This window comes from Acartia tonsa, chromosome 7 (genome assembly GCF_053477335.1).
Source record: "Acartia tonsa isolate MP-2025a chromosome 7, ASM5347733v1, whole genome shotgun sequence".
Lineage (NCBI taxonomy): Eukaryota > Metazoa > Arthropoda > Copepoda > Calanoida > Acartiidae > Acartia > Acartia tonsa.
The window spans coordinates 10063637-10085597 of NC_137266.1; the positions used below are offsets into that span (position 1 = coordinate 10063637).

Below are 21961 nucleotides of genomic sequence, written 5' to 3' on the forward strand. Positions count from 1 at the left end.
CGCTATGAGCCGCGCGGCTTTCAGTAAGCCGCAGCCTCAGCCACTGTAAGCCTCAGCCACCCTCAGCCACTGTAAGCCTCAGCCGCTCGAAGCCTCAGCCACAAAATTCGAATTCAGCCACTGTAAGCCTCAGCCACCCCAATTCTTATTAAGCCTCAGCCGCATTCAGCCGCAGCCACTCTCAGCCGCACTAAGCCTCAGCCACTCTCAGCCACTTCCATAACTATAAGCCTCAGCCACATCAGCCGCAGCCGCAGCCGCAAATTAGGATTCAGCCGCAGCCGCAGCCGCGCGGCTGATAGCGCGGCTTCCGAACCCTGACTTCTTTCTTCTGACCAATAAATGGTCTAAACTTTAGTACATTCTTTGAAAGGTAAAGCTTATTTGAAAATTTAAAAGTTATGAAAATGTAGACCTGTAAGAATCTTGGGCACGCTCCTACAAAATATATCTATAATACAAAGTAGAACGATGTCTGTCTGTTTGTTTGTCTGTTTGTTTGTTTGTAGCGAAGGATCTCGCTAACTGCTGAACTGATCGGGTTCTCCTTTACAGTGAAGCTTCTCCACCCTCCCAATAAAAACTGTCATTCCCACTTCCATTTTTTCTTCAAATTTTTATTAAGAAGAATTTTGTGAGCAACTTTCTTCGTCTTCACTATATTGTTTCAATAAAAAGTAGTCATTGCTGACACATTATCGACATATCAACACCATTAAGATACTTTAACACCACTCTTATATATAACAAAAATACGATAGGATTTTTAAAGGAAACTTTATCCAAGATTCAACATAACATACAAAAAGGTGATTTGTGTCCTTCCTTCGTTTTCTTTGCGCAAGTGGCTGAATCCGTAGCATTTAATGGCATTGTATTCTAACAAGGATGGCAACATCCATAAAAGCGAAGCACTGAAACGGTAGAACAAACGGACATTAACACTTGTATAGTGTCTGAACTTAATAATCAGAATATAAAAGTATAAGAGTCTAGCCAAAATTGTAAGTAAATTTGTTGAAAAACTGCTTGATACAGGATAATGTATATGGACATTCTTACATTTTTAGGACTTGATTATAGAGTTGCTTCGCTTATGATATTGTTCTTTGTTGTCCCAGGAATCAACATACAAAAAATCAGATCGAACGGATAATTAGATCACATAAAAATTTGTTGTTAAAAAAGTAGAAAAATCAACATGTTTAAAATGGACGTACAGGCATTCTGGTAATGATTATATAGTTGCTACGCTTTCTAAATCGTACCTATCTACTACAGGAGTCACCATGCAAAGTTTGAAATTCGATAGGACAATTTTAACATGCCTAAATTAACGAATAAAAGCTATCTGTCTCGGACGGACGGACGTACGGACGGACCGACCCTAATTATAGAAAAGGTTCGCTTTTAAAAATAGAAATACTCAATACCATATATACAAAAAAAAAATTATTACTTATTACTATTATAGGATGATCCAAAATGTATAAACTACTAGAAGCCAGTATGTTGGATATTTTGTATGATTCTGTGCACAGGAAAAAGAAATCATACCAAATTGCTTCTCATTACGATGGAAATTACAGAAAAAAAGAATAATACTACACCAGAAAAAGAGAGGTTTACCTACAAAGAAATACATTTATTCTTATGATCGAGTCATTTTAGAAGCAGCTTATAGTGCCTAATAAAAAATAAAGTCATACAAAACAAAGGATAGGCCAGTGTTTCTTTCACTATTGGTTAATTTCAATACATACTGGCCTATCATTGGTCATTTATGTATTGTATGGTATAATTTTTTTAAACACTATAAGCTGTTTCGTCATTTTACCAACTTGATGCAAGGTTATAAGTGACATCCAACAGTATTATGTCGATATACTGGAAGCCTCAAAGCTTGATTAGATAAAATGTTTATAAATACTAATACCTATAAATACTAATATCAATACATTAATATGTGAGTAATTAATAAGCTGCCACACGATAATTACAAAACTATAAATAATACACATTTATAATTTTCCAAGATTTTTGGTTTATTTCTTGTAATAAAAATAGTAATTTTTTTTTTGGGGGGGGGGTACTTTTCATTTTTATGGGAATGGGGGTTTCCCACCCCCCAAGAAAATAGTTATAAACCTTACCGAGCCCTATGAGAAGCTACCCTGTAAAGGAGAACCCGCTCGGTCCAGCGGTTAGCGAGATCCTTCGTTACAAACAAACAGACACACAGACAAACAAACATCCTGTTATTTTAGTATAAGGATTGTTAAGTTTTGAAGTAATGGCGCCCATTGCCTTCACTTAATGAAGAAAAAATATTCATAACTTAAAACCAACACCATCTTTCTTTTAAAGGTACCATTACATATTTATTTTCTTCATAGAAAATCTTCTGAATATAAACAGTCAAAGCTTTAACTTAAAATCTTTGCTCGTTTATTGTTATGACTTTTAAGTATAGTAAAAAAATATCCTGTGATATAAAGTAGTAATGTTTTTTTTTGTCAGAAGCTAATAATCTCCGAAATTATCGGTCTGAATGGGTTGTACTTTGTGATTGTATTATGGTGGTTTTGGGCTATTTTTCTAAAATCTTCCGTCATCCCCTAAAGGTTAGGGGCGAATCAACTAGTACTTTTATAAAACTGAAAATGCGGGCTCTAGGGAGACAAATACAGACAAGTAGCAAATACAGGTAAGTGACTTTAGAATTAAATTTTTAATGTTTATTTTAAGCTGGGACCGGCACCCGCGACCAAGCCTCAAATTTAAACAGGTTCAAATTTAAAAAAAAGAGTAATTGACATTTTTGGGACAGGTCTAGATTTCCAGGTTATTCTTAAAGTTGTAAAAGGTTGATTTTCCTGAGGCTTACATGCTGCTGGCGCGCGGATGCCGAGCCCTGATTGCTACTCTATAAATTCGACGATTTTAAAAGTGTTATATGCTGCAAATTATATTTTTTCCATCAAAAAGGTAGTTCCCTATGAAAAGTGATTACAGGCGACTAATAATTTAATTTTCATCCTTAATATTCATATAATAGGATCTTTATGTGTCTGCCTGTCTGTACCAAAGGATTTCGCTAAACGCTGAACCAATATGGTTCCACTGTACATTATATCTTCTCATAGGAACTGTGATGGTTTAAAGCTATTTTGGAAGAGGGTACAACCACATATCCTTGTAATAAAGTAACAGGATCTTCGCTGTATGTATGTCTGTCTGTACCAACGAATCTCACTAACCGCTAAACCTATATGTTTCTCCTCTACAAGGGCGTTTCTCATAGGTCCTGGGAAGGTTTATTACTATTTTTTTTTTTGGGGGGGGGGATGCCACCACTTTCCCAAGAGAACTCGATCCTAGAAAATAAATAACCCAACCTCCAACCTCATAATTTTGAAAACTTTTTTTTTAAATCTAAAATAAAAAATTGGTTATCGAATTCAATCCCCCCCCCCCCTTCTCAAATGCCCCTAGATACCTCTAGGGGTGTAGCCGCTAGTACATTATACATTATCAAGATGTTTTTCAACAAATTTACTCACAATTTTGCTTTGAATCTTATTTATTTATATTCTGATTATTCAGTTCTGTCATCCTTGTTTTCTAAAAATCATCACTGTTAATGTAATTATTGGGTCTTTTAAAGGCACAGGTAATCTAAACTATAACGTCCTGATAGCAAAATAATGCTTAATAAAAAATTTAAGAAAGAATTAATTACCTCCTAGACAAGTTTAAATTTAAATATACATAAAAAGAAAATAAAAGACGTTAGATTTAAATATAAAAGAAATTAAAGTTAAATAGAGTTTAATGTTTCTTCTTTTTGTACATATATTAAACCTTTTGATTAAGTTAAAACAACTAAAATTAAATTTCTATAGTCAGAGCCGTCCGTCTGCAGTATATAGCTCAAGTTCTAATCTTTATTTAGGCATATTAGAATTGTCCCATCGATTTTAAACTTTATGTGAGGTTTCATGGAAACTGTTCCCAGTCTATAACCATAACAAGAAAGCTATACATTATACACACATCTAAAAAAAAAGGTGCTGTACATTTTGTCTCTGGTGAGCACTGATAACTCCACCCCTCCTCCCCTAAATTATAAAAAAATAAAGGAGGGGCGTTTCTATGCCTAACCCCTGTGAGGCCACCCAGTACCCATTAATAGAACCAGACCTCAAGTAATGAACAAAAGAACGCAAAAATACCCTACTGCCCTTTTTCGTCAACTTATTTGAAAAATATTATTTATTATTAATAAAGTACTTTGTGTTTAAATGCTGCTTCTTCAATTTAAAATAGCTGCTTCTCTAAAATCATAAATGTTCATTTGTCCAACCCAACTGCGTGCTTCGCTTTTATGACTTTTTTCTTCCTTGATGAATAAGATCTATTTTGAGTATTTCTTGAATTTGAACTATATGACTAAAAAGGGAAAATACAGTCATAAAGATGACTAAAAGAAAAAGTATTTTAAAGATGTTTACGACGATCCTAAAAGTGACTAAAGGGAAAGCAGTGTAAAACACAAAGAAACAGGAATGTCGGCAACTCCCCATTAATCTCTAGCTGACCCTAAACAAGCATATAAAAACTAATTCGATGCCTATTTTTAGTTAAATTAGATTCTACATTGCATTGCTATCAATTAAAGTTAAGGTTTTAATACAGCTAGAAAAATAATTGAGTGTCAAAAGCTTCCATTTAAAATTTTTTCACCATTTAGATATACTGAAAAAATAGATTTAATAGAACTGTTGCTTTCGCCATCATACCCGACATAAAATAACATATAAAGTATGATGGAAATTATATATGTATTTAGATAAGGGTCCAAATAAAGATAACAAGGATTTTTCAGCCTATGTTTTGAGTATGTCAAAAAAGGAAAGGAAATTAGATGAATATCTCCGGTTTATGTTTATTCGTTCTAACTACAGATTCTAGATTTTGATATGAATAAGCCTATGTAAAAAAGTAATATGATGTATGTAGGGTTCAAACTTAAAATTTTGCTGACCACTGAACCATAAATGTATTAGATAAGTTTTTTTTGTCTAAACATAAATGTAAAAAGTTGGCCTTATGAACATAATACTACTTATGATATTAAATTGAAGGACCCTTTTGGGTGTTTAAATCCATAGAAGTGTGTGCCATCTCAAACAAAGGACTTAACTACACTTAGATTGATAAAAAGCTTCGCTGAATAGCAAACACAATTTACATCATGTACATTAATTTTAAATATATAATGATTAAATCCTTCTTATTGGAGCTATAAGTATTTTCTTAAATATCCAAATATTTTTATTTTTTTGTTTTGCAAAATTGTATAAACACTCCTCCGTCACCCTCTTGCCTATGACATCACATAGAGAGAGTCGACTCACAGAGCATGTTTTATAGGCTGGATGTGCATACAATGACACTCAAAATTTTCAGTAGCAAAAATTGAAAAAGAAATAAAATACATTTAAAAGGTGAATTTTAATTTAAATATATTTATTCTACTTTCATTGAACCATGCAGGGTTCTTTCTTTGCAGGGTATCTCCTATAACAAGATACAAACTTACCTAACCAATTATTTTAAGTTACTTAATCTATAATACAAAGTAGAACGATGTCTGTCTGTCCGTCTGTCCGTCTGTCTGTCCGTCTGAAGCTTAAGATCTCAGTAACCACTGAACCGATTGGGCTCTACTCTTTAGGGAATATACCTAACCTATTGGTCCTGTGATGGTTTTAAGCTATTTTCTCGGGGGGTGGGACACCCCCAACCCCCCCAAAAAATGAAAAATACCCCCCCGAAAAATTTTTTTTTTTTTACTTTTCTTTTTAAATCTAAAATACAAAAATTAGGTTCATCAAACCTCTTGGGGCAAAGCGCCTAGAGGCTAGGGGCGAAGCCGCTAGTATTGAATAAAGTTTAGGTTTAGTAATGTATTTTATCTGATATTTCTAAAATATAGATTTGTTATGTCAAAAATACTTTTCCCAGTTTTGTAAAAGCATACTTAGCCTAAACTGTGCTGTGAATGTTTTTAAATATTGTCTGCATATGTAAAAATATAAAACTGTGTTTGCAAGTGTTTGCTGCACAGTCTTTTTAGACACATTTGTGCCTTAGTTTGTGAAATTTTCAGTGAAAAATTATGATTAAAATAATTTTTGATTATTAGAAGCTATAAGTTGAAACAAAAGATTTTATGTAGAAGAAAGTTATTTTTGATAACAATTGATTTGATTATAAGTTATTCAAATAAATTGATAACCATGTTTATAAGAAGCACAGCTTAACAATCAATATATTAATAAGTCATTTTATTTGCTTTATGTGTCATTGTTTTATTGATTTTTAATCGTGTACAGGCCTGTTAAATGACTATATGTAACTTAGAAATCAAAGTATGTTTAGGTCCTTTAAAAAAAACAGAATTATTGACTTATACAGCATGACCCTCGAAAAAGTATTTTTAAGCATCTGCAGACCTTATTTCTCAATGAATTATAAAAAAATGCTTATGTCCTTGTTCTCCATAGTATTCCACATAAGTAGATATAAAAATATTTTTTTTACCTCCATTAACACCGGAGATTTTTAGAGCTAAAGTTTTGAAAAAGTGACTGAGAAAAAGAATTTTTTTTTGTTTCTCTTATTTTTTGGATGGTTATATTATGTTTTTCTGGCAACTGAATAATGATACACAAAGAAAAACAAGTTAACTAATTATTTCTTTTTTATTCCACCAAAAAATATAAATTTTTAATGGCAAAAAATACTACTGAATGAATTGATTATTTGCAAATTTTAGGTTATTTATTAACCCTTATTTGAGAAAAGGATTAATTATGACAGTTGCTCCGCCTACTTTTCTGACATCTCAATAATTTAATAGGGGGTTAATTAAGCTTTTTAGACAAAAAATCATTATGTTTTAATTTTATTTTCTTTATAACTTTTTTGTTATTAAAGTTAGGATTGTGAAACAAAAACAATTTTACTGCTATATTCATAAAGATTTATTTGGTTTTTTAATCTTAAACAATTTTGCCTAATAAGTAAGTTTTTCAAAATATCATTAAACTAAAAAGACTCAAAAAATATGTGTAAAAAAATGCTTTTTACTCAAAAACTAAATTTTTTATTTCATTTTTGTATAAAGTTTCTGCTAGTAACAAAAATAAAAGGATTTCTACCTTAATTTCCCAGTTCTATCTCAATATTTGCTGCTGGCTAAGAGACCTTCAAACTTTCAAAAAAAAAATCAAAATTTGAAAAATTAAAACTTATAATGTATAAATCGTTAATACATTCAAATTTTGATTAAGTGTGTTCACATTCGGAAACTAATTTCAGTTCACCTGAAAGAAACCAAATTTATTTTTATATAGTAATTGTAAATAATTTCAATTTATATTTTTAGTAATATTTTTGTGATTTTATGTTTATAAACTGATTAAAAACCAATAAAATACGTAATAATAATAATAATAATTTTGCTAAAAAAGTCGTTTCATGTTAAAAGTTACTTTTTCCTCAGTCACTTTTTCAAAACTTTAGCTCTAAAAATCTCCGGTGTTAATGGAGGTAAAAAAAAATATTTTTATATCTACTTATGTGGAATACTATGGAGAACAAGGACATATGCATTTTTTTATAATTCATTGAGAAATAAGGGCTGCAGATGCTTAAAAATACTTTTTCGAGGGTCATGCTGTACAAGTTATAGAATAGCTGCATACAAGTAAAAATCATATGTTTAAAATAAAAACAGGAAAAATGTAAAGCTTATCAAATTTACAATCAAAAATAAAATAGTAATTTAACTACTTTTGTGAGTTAACATTTTTGTGATCTTAAGTTAAAGAGTTGACTTTTTTTTAAATTGTGGCTTAGCCCCTTCATTTAAGGTCTTCAAATTCAAAAGATGAGGGAAGGGAAAGAACAAAAATTCAAAAACTATCCAAATGCTTTTATTAAGAATAAATAGGCTAAAATTATCAGGGAGTAAGGGAGGGGACAATGGGCAATTAATTCAATATAAGAGTTATCAAAGAAAGGGCATGAAATCCAGTTTAATCCAATAAATTTGTAGGAAATTATAAAGGGATTGTTAATTGAATAATAGATTTCTATAGCGTCATGTAAAATGAAATCACAACTTGTTTTTGATGAAATATATTGAGGTTTTATGGTGTGATTTTTATATTACAAGATTATTGGACCCGGCCAGCTGCTAGCAAGAATATGACTGCCCCTTTTTATTCTGTTTATTTCCCTTGCCCTTTGCCCCCACCTCCCTTCTCCCTTCTCCCCGTCTGCTACATTCCAAACTAACACAACGAGTAGTTATTTCCCTTGCCCCTACTTCCCTTATCCCTTCTCCCCGTCTGCAATATTCAAAACATACATAACAAGTAGCGGCATTTCATGCGCAAGTACCCAAACTCAGTCAGAAACTGCTAAATTCTTGCACATTCCCTTTAAGCCAGTACCCAAAGTCTGAGACTCCTAAAAATTGAATATTCGATCCATTGTCCTCTCCCTTACTCCCTGTAAAATTATCCCCAAAATTATTTGAAATTTTCTTAAGAAGAAGAAAGTTTAATTCAAATACATATTTAAATGTATGATTCTTAAGTTATGGTTGTAGAAATTCTTGTTATTTTAAAGCTTAATGCTGATATAATTTTCAGAGAAAATAAAAGAAATATTAATAAAACTTGCCAATAATGAGCTATGGAAGAAAGAAGTTATAGTGATGTGACAGATTCCGTGCATAGATCTGTTAAAATTATTCTTAATCATGATAAAAGTAGTTCTCTGCTAGTTGTCAGTAAAATTTTAGTTTCCATAGGTAAATAAAACAACTGTAACTTGTGACAATTATATCAATCAAATGTTTATTATGCTTTACCTCTAATCGCCAAGAACTGGTATCCCAATTAAGCTTCCTTGAAAAGGGAATAGTGGCTTGGAAATACAAGTAGCAGCTAGGCCTCTAGGGGCATCCAAGGTGGGGAGGAGGAGTCAACCCCCTCCCCAACATTAGTTTTAGTTTCAAAATTAAAAAGTAAAAATTTTAATAAAAGTAAAAGTAAAAAGCTAAACTGTAAAGGAGGATCATATCAGTTCAGCGGTACAGACATACACCGACTGTTACTTTTATATAAGGATAACAGGCGTTATCCTCTTAGAAATTTTTTTTTCAATTTTGAAAATTTTAGTACCCTAGGGAGCCGAGCGCTGCGGCTAGGCAGGCAAGGGGGCCGAGCGCTGCGGCTAGGCATGCTAGGGAGCTGAGCGCTGCAGCTAGAGTTCTTAGTTCGCTATCGGGGGGGGGGGAGGGGGGGGGGGGGGGGGGTACTAAAATTTTCAAAATTGAAAAAAAATTTCTAAGAGGATAATACCGGATAATATGTTTAACTTGTGATGGATCATTTAAAATTTAAAACAAACTTTTTATTCTAGTCAAGTGAAATATATTTTCCTCATTTTGTTTTCTAAACAACTATCTAAATTTTATTGTTTTAGGTGAAGTACCTCCACTATTGCCCGTTAAGATAGCTGGAATGGCTCTGGATGCAGTTGTATCAACACTTTATCCTGAAGATAAACATTGTCAAGACATGAAGGAAAATATTGCAAAACCTTTTACACCTATTATTACTAAATCCAACCATCTCCTAATTTATTCAATGTTTAAATCAAATGTCACTATATCTGGTTTATTTATGTAAATAGTTATAACATTGGCAAATCTAACTTAAGCTTTCTTTGAAATCTTATTAGACATAGTAGCATCAACAAAAGATGGAAAAGATAAATAAGTTAAAGTAAGTCAACCCCTGTTTTTGGCTTCATCGAAAATAGGATCTATTAGTTCTTCATAAAGTTTTTCTAATTATAAGTCAATTGCAATATTACTTACCAGAACAATCCCATCATTGACATGCTCAGTGCTCTCAGAGGTGAAATAGATAATGTAAAGGTAAACTATTATTACTGTCTTATTAATGATGCCACTAGAATGATTTAAATAATATGTCAACAAAACACAATTGTACAAAAAACACAAATAAACCTTTAAAAGTCAGATTTTCATCTCTAATTTTTAGAAACTGAGTGAACAGATCTTTGCTACAATCAAAAAGGCTTATCACACCTCAAGAATTGAAAGAATTCAGGTATCAACTCATTTACTAAGATTTTCAATAAACTGTATTAAAATATTAGTTTTCATTAAGATCAAATATGAAAACATGCTGAAGAATCCAAATGAAGAAATATGGGCAGAAGCTTTTCATCTGGATTGGAGTAGTTTTGAGGCAAGTCATAATAATTTTACATACAGCTAAGCTGCTATTTTTAATTGGTGAATCATGAGAGGGCAATAAAGAGGTAGGCAACTAACTTATAAGATGGTGTTGATACCCCTCTTCTTAAATTTGAGAATGATATCTTTTTTTATCTTAAGGATACATTAGCTGATTTTAACAAGACCAACATTGAAGAATTCTTCAAAAGTGTTTATGAAACTCAATGTCATGAAAATCTTTCTGCCTTAGAGGTAAATTTTAACTGGTTTAATTTCTACCAAAATATATTTAAAAGTCAGGGAGTAAGGGAGGGGACAATGGGCAATTCATTCAATATAAGAGTTATGAAAGAAAGGGCATGAAATCCAGTTTAATCCAATAAATTTGTAGGAAATTATAAAGGGATTGTTAATTGAATAATAGATTTTAATAACGTCATGTAAAGTGAAATCACAACTTGATCACAAATCACAAATGAAATATATTGAGATTTTTTGGTGTGATTTTTATATTACAAGATTATTGGACCTGGCCTGCTGCTAGCAAGAATATGACTGCCCCTTTTTATTCTGTTTATTTCCCTTGCCCCTTGCCCCCACCTCCCTTCTCCCCGTCTGCTACATTAAAACTAACACAACGAGTGTTTATTTCCCTTGCCCCCACTTCCCTTATCCCTTCTCCCCGTCTGCAATATTCAAAACATACATAACGAGTAGCGGCATTTCATGCGCAAGTACCCAAACTCAGTCAGAAACTGCTAAATTCTTGCACATTCCCTTTAAGCCAGTACCCAAAGTCTGAGACTCCTAAAAATTGAATATTCAATCCATTGTCCCCTCCCTTACTCCCTGTTTAAAAGTAATATAAACAACTCGATTTTAATTAAAATAATTACTTATCAGGAAAGCTACAACCTATTTGTGACAGCAAGGCTGATGTATTTCTTTGTACTGATAAAGTTTTACCAGAAAACAACAGATGAGAAAATCATTCAACAAAGATCTGTATACATAAAGAGTGAAATAAACAAATTGGGAGAAGATTTAAAGGTGAGTTTTGCTAGTACAATTTTTTTTAAATAGAAGATCATCTCTTGTTGAACTAAGTTATGAGTGTCACTTTAACAGTCTGGTAGGTTTGAATTGAAGTGTTATACATTTCAAAAAGCTCTTCCATTACATGACTTCTTTATATGTTTGTAGTTTGAGTTATTTCATAAATTTTCTAGTTCCCTAAAAATTTGTTATGAAATATTTAGAAAATTGATGATACCATTGATGAAGTTTGTGAATTTTTCCATGCATTGAATGCACTCAAGAACTTACAACCTTCAGTTTGCCCAGTAGCAGCAGGTGAACGGTGAATAGTTTTACATGAGATTTGTTGAGTAATGGAAGAAAATTCTTTTAAGTACATAGTTTGAGTCATGACCCTAAAGATCATATGGAAGGGTCAAATAACTCCAGGGTTCGGAAGCCGCAGCCGCAGCCTCAGCCTCAGCCACCATCAGCCGCGCGGCTTACGAGAAGCCTCAAAATCAGCCGCGCGGCTTCCTCAGCCACCCAATAAGCCTCAGCCTTAGTCGCAGCCGCGCGGCTTAAAGAAAACATAAGCCACTGTAAGCCTCAGCCGCATTCAGCCACTGTAAGCCTCAGCCACTGTAAGCCTCAGCCACAAAACTCCAATTCAGCCACATTAAGCCTCAGCCGCACTAAGCCTCATTCAGCCAACGCCCCTCTAAGCCTCAGCCGCAATCAGCCGCGCGGCTTATAGTTGGGGAAGCCTCAGCCACACTCAGCCGCGCGGCTGTTAATAATTTGAAGCCGCAGCCGCACTCAGCCGCGCGGCTTCAAGAAAGCCTCAGCCGCAGCTGCAAAGTTATGATTATGCCGCAGCCGCAGCCGCGCGGCTTGATATTTGTAAGCCGCAGCCTCAGCCGCAGCTTAATTTTTTTAATTCAGCCGCAGCTTTGACACAGCCGCGCGGCTGAGATATTGTAAGCCCCAGCCGCAGCCGCAGGTGCTAAATTAGTACAAGCCTCAGCCGTCAATTCAGCCGCGGGGCTTAATTTTCATTTAATTTTGTCTGTCTGAAGCTTATGATCTCAGCAACCACTGAACTGACAATGTTGTCCTTCTAAAGAATCCTTTTAATAAAGTAACAGGATGTCTGTGTGTTTGTGTATCTGTGTGTCTGTACCGAAGGATCTCTCTAACCGCTGAACCGATCGGGTTCTCCTTAACAGGGTAGCTTCTCATAGGTCCTGGAAAGGTTTATAACTATTTTTTTTGGCGGTGGGACACCCCCAACCCCCCAAAAAAAATTAAAAATCCCCCCCCCCCTCAAAAAAAGAAATTTTTTTTTTAAATTTTTTAAACTAAAATTAAAAATGAGGGGGGAAGCCCCCCCCCTATAAAAAAAAAATTCCCCCCCCAAAAAAAATTTTTTTTTACTTTTCTTTAAAAATTGAAAATAAGAAATTGGGTTATTAAATTTGACTCTCTCTCTTCCTCAAGTGCCCCCTAGAAGCCTCTAGGGGCGTAGCCGCTAGTTATATATATATTGACATTGGATGGTTTTGAGCTAATTTTGGGGTGGGGGTCAGACATTTCCATCGCCAAAAAATAATTTTTTAAAATGTTATACTTTTAAACTTTTTTATATTCTTTTATAAAAATTTTATCTTAAGTTTTTTTTAAAATTACAACATAGAAACTACCATCTCGAACAACTACAAAAAGTTTGAACCTGTAATGTAAGAGCTCCAGTGGCGCTATCAGTTAGCGCACGGTTCTTCTACACTGTTATGCCGGGGTTATAAGTTCGAATTTCACCAGGAGCAATACGTTTTTGAACGTTGATACTTATGAATATTATTGAATACTATTTATAGGGTAACTGCCCTACTGACGTACGTTTGCCTAATTTTATTGTTTTTAAAAGATACAAATTTTTCAGAATTTACTTAATATTCACTATGAATTTGTATTATCTTAAATTTTTTTTCTTGTACAAGTGGCCTATTTAGCTCAATGGTAGAGCACTCGTCTTGTAAACTAGGGACCGTGAGTTCAAACCTCACAGGGGGCAATCAATTTATGTGATACTCAAGTTATATAGTAGCTTCTCTATTATTTTTCCGTTTAGGTACGCAATACTTGTTCTATATAATTAAGCTTCTCCTACTTAGATATTTCTTCAATTTTAAATGTATTTAATACTTTGTGGTTGATGAGAGACACTGAAAAAGTTATGCAAAAAAAAAGATTTATACATATTTCATTTTTCATAGTATTTTTAAATTAATGAAAATAATTAAATTAAGATTTGGGGAGGGGGGAGGGTGTGTGTGTGTGTTTATTTTGAACACAAATTATCCCAATATGTTTTCTAACAAAAAAAATTTAAACAGCGATGTATTTTACTTTTTAAAGTTGGTTAAAAAAAGGTCTGTAAAATGCAATAAATTGTCCTGTATAATATGCAAAAAAATCTACATAATCTTTATGTACTCGATAGATTGAAATAGTTAAATGATTATTATATATCATCCGATTTTGTTTATTTTACAAAGATGCTTACTAAAATTGATTTTATTTTCGAAACTGCAATTATTATAAAAAAAATGTTTCTTTATCTTTATCATTATGTTATACAATTTCTGAATTTATAAGCAATACATGAATCGATATATTATTACTTTGATGTTGTCCATATTTTCATGTACTCTGATAAAGAAATAATCTCAGCTGGCTAAAATAACAATAACCCCCATACACCCCCTTTAATCTATCTCTCCCCTCTTAAAGGATATATAAATGAACTGGCCAATAAATGAGGTCCATAATTTTATTAACAAATTTTCTTTTTTTTAATATATCCACATATTCTATTATATAAAGTGGTAATGTGAAGCTTCTTATTGATCCAGGGAAAGTTTATAATTTTTTTGGGGAAATGTATCTTTTCCCTCCCAAAAAAAGATGACCCTCAAAAAAAACTGGTGGGTGCTCAACCAAACTCCCCCCTATTTTCCCATAAAAAAATGATAAAAGTCACCCTTCATCCCCCCAAATTTTTTTTTCTTCTGGGATTCGAACCCGGATGATAGATGGTTCAAAGCTGTTACCGTACCAAAAAGCTATCAGAGCTCCAATATTTCAAAATGAAAATTTGTCTTATTTTTAGATCATTAAGTATTATGATGTCTGTTTGTTTGTCTGTCTATATGTTTGTACTACAGGATCTCGCTAACTACTAAACCGATATGGTGCTCCTATTCAGGGAAGGTTTAAAACTATTTTGGAGGAGGGTACCATCACACTACCAGAAAAAAATTGCCTTAGAAAAATAATTAAACATCACCCCAAAATTAAAAATGGGATTTACTCGCCCCGGCCCTCCCCACCCAATAAAAATCACCCTACCCCCCAAAAAATTATTTTAATTCAGTTCTTCTTTTTCCAGTACCTATTGTTTAGTATTTTTTGTAATAACCTCATAATTACATTGTCATTAAGATTATGTGACATAAAAAGTTAGTCATAAAAATTATACCCATGAATAATTGTAATAAAAAACACTTTTGTAAAAAAAACATTTTTCATAAGAGGTAAGTTTTTATGACAAATACATTTATTGCAAGTGTACATATGATAAGCATTTTAAAGACGATTATTTTTAAGACAAATTTAACCTGCGTACCATGGCTCAACATGTAGCGCATCTGCTTGTCATCATGGAGGTAATAGGTTCGAATCTTGGCCAGACACTGCGTGAAAACTGAAGACGTTAAATGGTTCCTACTGCAGCTATTCCAGGTATGCAACATGTAAAGTTAGAGTATGAGGATTTCCTTGGCTCGTAAACAGGCGTAACTCATTACCATAGGACTTTCTGGCAGGTAGTTGGTTGCTGGATAGATGTCACTTAAATTGGAAAGAATTGATTCCCCTTAATTATCCAAGGTTCAACAAGAAACGCATCTGCTTGTCATCAGGGAGGTAATAGGTTCGAATCTCGGCCAGACACTGCGTTATAACTGAAGACATTAAATGGTTCCTACTGCTGCTATGGCAGGTGTGCAACATGTAAAGTTGGAGTAGGAGGATTTCCTTGGCTCATAAACAGGCGTAACTCATTACCATAAAACTTTCAGGCAGGTAGTTCAATAAAAAAAAGTTGGTTGCTGGATAGATGTCACTTAAACTAATACAGAAAAGGAAAGAATTGGTTCCCCAAGGTTCAACAAGTAGCGCATCTGCTTGTCATCAGGGATGTAATAGGTTCGAATCTCGCGCAGACACTGCGTTATAACTGAAGACATTAAATGGTTCCTAGGTGCTAGGTGTGCAACATGAACAGGCGCAAAGGAAAGATATAATTCCCCTTAGTTATCCAGGGTTGTTGGACCTTGAGTTAATGTCATAGAAACCCTCGACCGTGGCTCAACATGTAGCGCATCGGCTCGTCGTCTGGGAGTTGATAGGCTTTGTACTGCATCATAACTAAAGATGTTGAAATAAATTCCTACTGCTAAAAAACTTGTATAAAACTTTGGGTACCAGTATAAAACTTTGGGTATCAGAATAAATTTTTGTCTATTAGTATAAAACTTTGGGTACCAGTATAAAACTTTGGTTACCAGTAAAATTTGGGTACCAGTATAAAACTTTGGGTTCTAGTCTAAAACGTTGGGTACCAGTATAAAACTTTGGGTACCAGTATAAAACTTTGGGTACCAATATAAAATTTGGGTACCAGTATAAAACTTTGGGTACTCGTATAAAACTTAAGGTACCAGTATAAAACTTTGGGTACCAATATTAAAACAAAATTTTAGGTATTAGTAAAAAATTTTGGGTACCAGTATAAAACTTTGGGTACCAGTATAAAACTTTGGGTACCAGTATAAAACTTTGGGTACCAGTATAAAATTTGGGTACCAGTATAAAATTTGGGTAACTGTATAAAACTTTGGGTACCAGTATAAAACTTTGGGTACCAGTATAAAATTTGGGTACCAGTATAAAATTTGGGTACCTGTATAAAACTTTGGGTACCAGTATAAATTTTTAGTACCAGTATAAAACTTTTGGTACCAGTTTAAAACTTTGGGTACCAGTATAAAACTTTGGGTACCAGTATAAAACTTTGGGTTCTAGTATAAAACTTTGGGTACCAGTAAAAAACTTTGGGTACCAGTATAAATTTTTAGTACCAGTATAAAACTTTGGGTACCAGTTTAAAACTTTGGGTACCAGTATAAAACTTTGGGTACCAGTATAAAACTTTGGGTTCTAGTATAAAACTTTTGGTACAAGTATAAAACTTTGGGTACCAGAATAAAATTTGAGTACTAGTCTAAAACTTTGGGTACCTGTATAAAAACTTTGGGTACCAGTATAAAACTTTGAGTACTAGTATAAAACTTTGGGTACTAGAATAAACTTTGGATACCAGAATAAAATTTGAGTACTAGTATATAATTTTGGGTACTAGTATAAAACTTTGGGTACCAGTATAAAACTTTGGGTACCAGTATAAAATTTTGGGTACCAGTATAAAACTTTGGGTACCAGTATAAAACTTTGGGTACCAGAATAAAACTTTGGGTACCAGTATAAAATTTTGGGTACCAGTATAAAACTTTGGGTACCAGTATAAAACTTTGTGTACCAGTATAAAACTTTGGTTACCAGTAAAATTTGGGTACCAGTATAAAACTTTGGGTTCTAGTCTAAAACGTTGGGTACCATTATAAAACTTTGGGTACCAGACTAAAAATTTGGGTACCAGTATAAAACTTTGAGTACCAGTATAAAACTTTGGGTACTAGAATAAAACTTTGGGTACCAGAATAAAATTTGAGTACTAGTATATAATTTTGGGTACCAGTATAAAACTTTGGGTACTAGAATAAAACTTTGGGTACCAGAATAAACTTTGGGTACCAGTATAAAACTTTGGGTACCAGTATAAAATTTGGGTACTAATTCTGAATCAAACATTTGAAAAAATCCTGCTGTCCTCCCCCCTCTTCCCTCCACTCTTATTCTCACAACCCCTAACCACCCTCAACTCTCCAAAAAATGTCCTAGAATGCATTTAAAAAATCCAATTTAGCCGAAGCCTCAGCTGCATAGCTTATTTTATAATCAGCCATAAGATCAGCCGCAAGGCTTAATATTGTATTCAGCCGCAGCCGCATTCAGCTGCGCGGCTGAATTTAATTCAGCCACAGCCTCAGCCGCACGGCTTTCAGTAAGCCGCAGCCTCAGAATCAGCCGCGAGGCTTAATTATGTTATCAGCCACTCTCAGCCTCAGCCTCACTCAGCCGCGCGGCTTAATTTTCCAATCAGCCACTGTAAGCCGCAGCCGCTATGAGCCGCGCGGCTTTCAGTAAGCCGCAGCCTCAGCCACAAATCCTTCAGCCACTGTAAGCCTCAGCCACCCTCAGCCACTGTAAGCCTCAGCCGCTCGAAGCCTCAGCCACAAAATTCCAATTCAGCCACTGTAAGCCTCAGCCACCCCAATTCTTATTAAGCCTCAGCCGCATTCAGCCGCAGCCACTCTCAGCCGCACTAAGCCTCAGCCACTCTCAGCCTCAGCCACTTCCATAACTTTAAGCAGCCGCAGCCGCAGCCGCAAATTAGGATTCAGCCGCAGCCGCAGCCGCGCGGCTGATAGCGCGGCTTCCGAACCCTGAATAACTCCCCCCCCACTACTTATTTTTTACTTTAATTCAATAACTTTTTAAGTCTAGTAAAACTGAACAGTTCACAACTGGTAATTAGACTAAAAACTTAATCCTTGTGGCCAGAGGATGCAAGTAAATGCTAAAGGAATTTATGCTTAATGATTACTTATTATTCTAAATATTTTGTTCAGCTTATCTACCAGTATTTTCTGAAGAGGATGGACCTGAAGAAGATGTTCACAACAGTCACTGGAAATGGACAGGTTCTTTGACTAGAGATCCAGGTATAACTTACTTTTTTCAGATATTAAACTAAATTTCTCAATAAATTCTCAAATAATTTGGATATTTAATTAAGTAGATTACTTACCAACTTATCACCTGTAGATTAGCTCAAATGCCTTACTAAGATTTGATAATTGTTTATTTTAGGTGATCCCATTGACAAACCTCATTATGCCAGATTCATCAATAACCTGAACCAATTTACCTATACATTAAAGGTAGAAATATTTTTGTTTTCGTTTATTTTATTTTCAATAACCTTTATAAAAACATTTTTGCTATTTAGATCAGAAAGAAAAGGTGTTGGAATATTAAAAAGAAGTTTTATGTTGAAAATGGTCCAGGTACCTTTTTAATTGTTAGATTTTTACATTAAGAACATATTTTACAGATAGAATAATGGATCATTTTTTAAAAAGTCTTGTAAAAAGTATTTTTAACATTTATTTACAACAAACTATATTTTCTAAATTAATTTAATGTGTAAAAACAAGTGTACGTTATTCTTTTAGCTATCTTATCTTCATTAGATAAATATAATGTTGAGTTATTATATTCATTTGCAAATAAACTAATTGTTCCTAAAATACTTTAAATTTTGTAGCTCGGATTGATGTTGGACCAGATTCATATGATATTGGATTCCTGACTCAGGATGGTATATGGAAGGTAGTGTTTTCTTACAAGTTTTGACCAAAAATTTCCATCTTTGTTTCTTTCAATAGTTGAATACTCTTTGAATAAATTAGTTTCTTGTTTTTCTTTTGATTGATAATCTTCAGTTTTTTTGTTTATTATGCTTGTTAGTATGTTTTTAAGTAAGTTTATAAGTCTATATTTCTACCTATTTATTAATACATATTCATTTGCAACAATCTGTTTATTTATTTTTGTATCTGTTAAAAAGTGATCCATCTACCTTAAGTTCTAAATTTCCATGTAACAATTAGATTTATCTGACTAAAACTTAAATAATTAAGAAAATTGTTGAAAAATCCAACTAATTATGTTAATCCCCAGAATAACAGCAATTTTTTACAGGGTGGAGTGCTCCATGTTGAAAGGGGTAAAGGTATAACCTATGCAGAGTTTACTGGACACAAAAACAATACTCCCATTGCTGGTAGAAATATGTTCTACAATCCACATGAAAGGGCTTGGATGAGAGAACTAAAATTTAATCTTTCAAAATGAATTAAAACGAATTAACAGTTATTTGTAACCTTTGGTACAAAATTTGATTAATTTTTTTATGTTTTAAAATATAAAGTATTCAAATAATATATTTTGTATTAAATCTATTGGACAATTTTATGTTATTTTGCCTTTAATTTCTATGTAATGAAAGTTTTGAAAATAACTCGAGGAGGTCAATTGAGTGATTTATCTTGAATTGAAGTCATTTTAATAAAAAAATCTCAATTTATAAACCAAAAGAAATATTTTATAGAAACCAGCAACCAAAAAATGAGCTAAAAGCAAGGCCTAACGGTTTTAAACTTTCATATTTATTGTAGTTTTTTATTTGTCCAATACGATCTGGGAAAGCGCTGGAATATTATTTATCTTTATCATTAGGTTTTTCTTAAATTTACTATTTCTAATAAGGGCTGTTCTTTCAGATTTAATCATAAAAACTGTTTTGAAATTTTTTAATGTTTGAACAGAAACATGATGCACATTATACGTTATAAAGTCTTACATTTGAAAAATTGTTAATTGTTATTTAAAATTTTTATTATGTAAATTTGCTGGTTTGAAAGTACAGCCTATTCTTTTCTTGAAGATTGTTTTCACTCCGCTTCTGTGTAGAAGTTTATTGAACCTAATAATAGTTTCACCAAAGTTTTATAAAATTTTATATTGTTCCATAATACAACAGAATTTAATAAAGGATAAAATTGTACAATCACACTTTTTTTTTGTAAATTAAATGATGCTCTGCTACTCTACACCTAATGAATTTATTATTAATATTCATTTTAGTCTAGCAAAACAAATTATTTTAATATCTTTGCCTAGAATTTAGTTCATTTTCAATGAACAAAAAACAATAGTTCCTGTAATTTTGGACTGATTTTTAAAAAATTTGGTTGTATTATTTGGATGCATAAATTTGGAATATAAATTTCAATCCTTTAGAGAATAAAGAGAAGGAATTTTGCAAATACTAAATTCACAGGGATAAGATAATTCTAATGAGAAATTAGAATACTTATTTTTTTTCTTTTCATGTGTTCAATTATTTCTTATCTAAGACTGAAAATAGATTTTATCGGTTGTACTATAGATTAATGTTTATTTTCAAAGAGTTGCTACGTTTGGTACTTAAAATTGACCATTAAAATGGCTTAATACATTACCTCATTAAATAAAGTAGTAAGGTATTTTTTTTCAGCCTGAGATTACGATAACTATTGAACCCATTCAGCATATTATGATAGTATCTGGAGGGTCCCTGTTTGGTTTTAATACATTTAAATTTTTATCTTAGTTTGGTTTAAGGCAATTTCTTATTTTCCTTACTCCTTCAAATATAGAGCTACTAGATGCTAGGAGCGCAGCTGTTTGTACCATATATGACATTTTATTTATGTTTTCTTTTATGTACTTTTATTAATAAAGGTATTTTCTATTATAGAGATGAAAGGAAAGACGAACCACTTATACCCTGTCCCTGTTTTATATTCTCATTCTTCACAGCAAAGCAGAGAAACTCTTTGATCAAAACTTTTTTCACAATACTTACAAGAATAAGAATTTACAAGAAGACGAATTAAAATATATTAAAATTGGAAATTTAAAAGATAAAAATAAAAAATTGATAATCTGTTTGTACACCTTTTTCTTTAAATTTTGTCATTTTACAAAAAAAAATCAAATGCTTTACTTAGGTCAAGAGTACATAAAGTAATTTCTTAAAAATAAAATCTGTAGACCAAATTTTATTGAAATATTATTAAAGTTTGAACAAAAGTATCTGTTTACAAGGAATATATTTGAATGTAATATTTGTTACAATTTTCTGGCAGTAAATTTTGAATAAAATTGGGTATTTTTCCTCAATGTATGAGAGGGCTATAACACTCCTCCCCCTTTTTAAAAGCGAAGCTTTTCTATAATTAGGGTCGGTCCGTCCGTACGTCACAGACAGTTAGCTCTATCCGTTAATTTAAACAGGTTGGAATTGTCCTATCGATTTTTATGGTAATTTCTGTAGTAGTTGGGTATGATTTAGAAAGCGTTGCAACTCTATAATCGTTTCCAAAATGTCCCTACATCCATTTTAAACATGTTGATTTTTAACGACAAGTTTTTATGTGATAAATTATCCTATTGATCTGATTTTGGTATACTGAAAAATCATTCTATTAATGCAGGGCCCTAAACCATCGGTATTTCTTTATCACTTGTTTAACCTAACCAAAATTAATCTAAATTAAACATTGAAAATAAAATTTTCCAAAAGTGGTCCATAAAATGTTGAGTGAAATTGCCTAAAATTGTTTCTACTTTTATTTTGTACATTTATTATGTGTAAGACTTTATGTAGTAAAGTAATTCCATTTATATACTTGAAAATTTAAATTTTAATACATTTGTATAACTTTATGGTGTTTTTTT

General features: G+C 32.7%; 2 protein-coding genes across 2 annotated transcripts; both read left to right on the forward strand.

Moving 5' to 3' along the window:
* The first annotated feature begins 8733 nt into the window (after window positions 1-8733).
* Window positions 8734-9773, forward strand: LOC145324155 (uncharacterized). Its single transcript, XM_080166781.1, has 2 exons — window positions 8734-8890; window positions 9568-9773. Exons 1-2 carry the CDS (start codon window positions 8773-8775, stop codon window positions 9771-9773), a joined length of 324 nt encoding a protein of 107 aa, XP_080022907.1. The 5' UTR covers window positions 8734-8772.
* Window positions 9774-9971: 198 nt separating this feature from the next.
* Window positions 9972-20246, forward strand: LOC145324794 (uncharacterized). The gene is made up of 11 exons (XM_080167434.1): window positions 9972-10024; window positions 10152-10220; window positions 10281-10361; window positions 10511-10603; window positions 11255-11401; window positions 11611-11704; window positions 18244-18336; window positions 18485-18555; window positions 18624-18681; window positions 18942-19006; window positions 19379-20246. Exons 1-11 carry the CDS (start codon window positions 9986-9988, stop codon window positions 19529-19531), a joined length of 963 nt encoding a protein of 320 aa, XP_080023560.1. The 5' UTR covers window positions 9972-9985; the 3' UTR covers window positions 19532-20246.
* Window positions 20247-21961: the final 1715 nt, after the last annotated feature.

Excerpts from the sequence above, each read along its gene's own strand:
- LOC145324155 (XM_080166781.1), top strand. The coding sequence starts at position 8,773 with ATGGAAGAAAGAAGTTATAGTGATGTGACAGATTCCGTGCATAGATCT. Across the intron at positions 8,891-9,567 it reads TAAAATTTTAGTTTCCATAG|GTGAAGTACCTCCACTATTG; the intron begins GTAAATAAAACA and ends TTATTGTTTTAG.
- LOC145324794 (XM_080167434.1), top strand. The coding sequence starts at position 9,986 with ATGCTCAGTGCTCTCAGAGGTGAAATAGATAATGTAAAG. Across the intron at positions 10,221-10,280 it reads CAAGAATTGAAAGAATTCAG|ATCAAATATGAAAACATGCT; the intron begins GTATCAACTCAT and ends GTTTTCATTAAG. Across the intron at positions 18,337-18,484 it reads TTCTTTGACTAGAGATCCAG|GTGATCCCATTGACAAACCT; the intron begins GTATAACTTACT and ends TGTTTATTTTAG.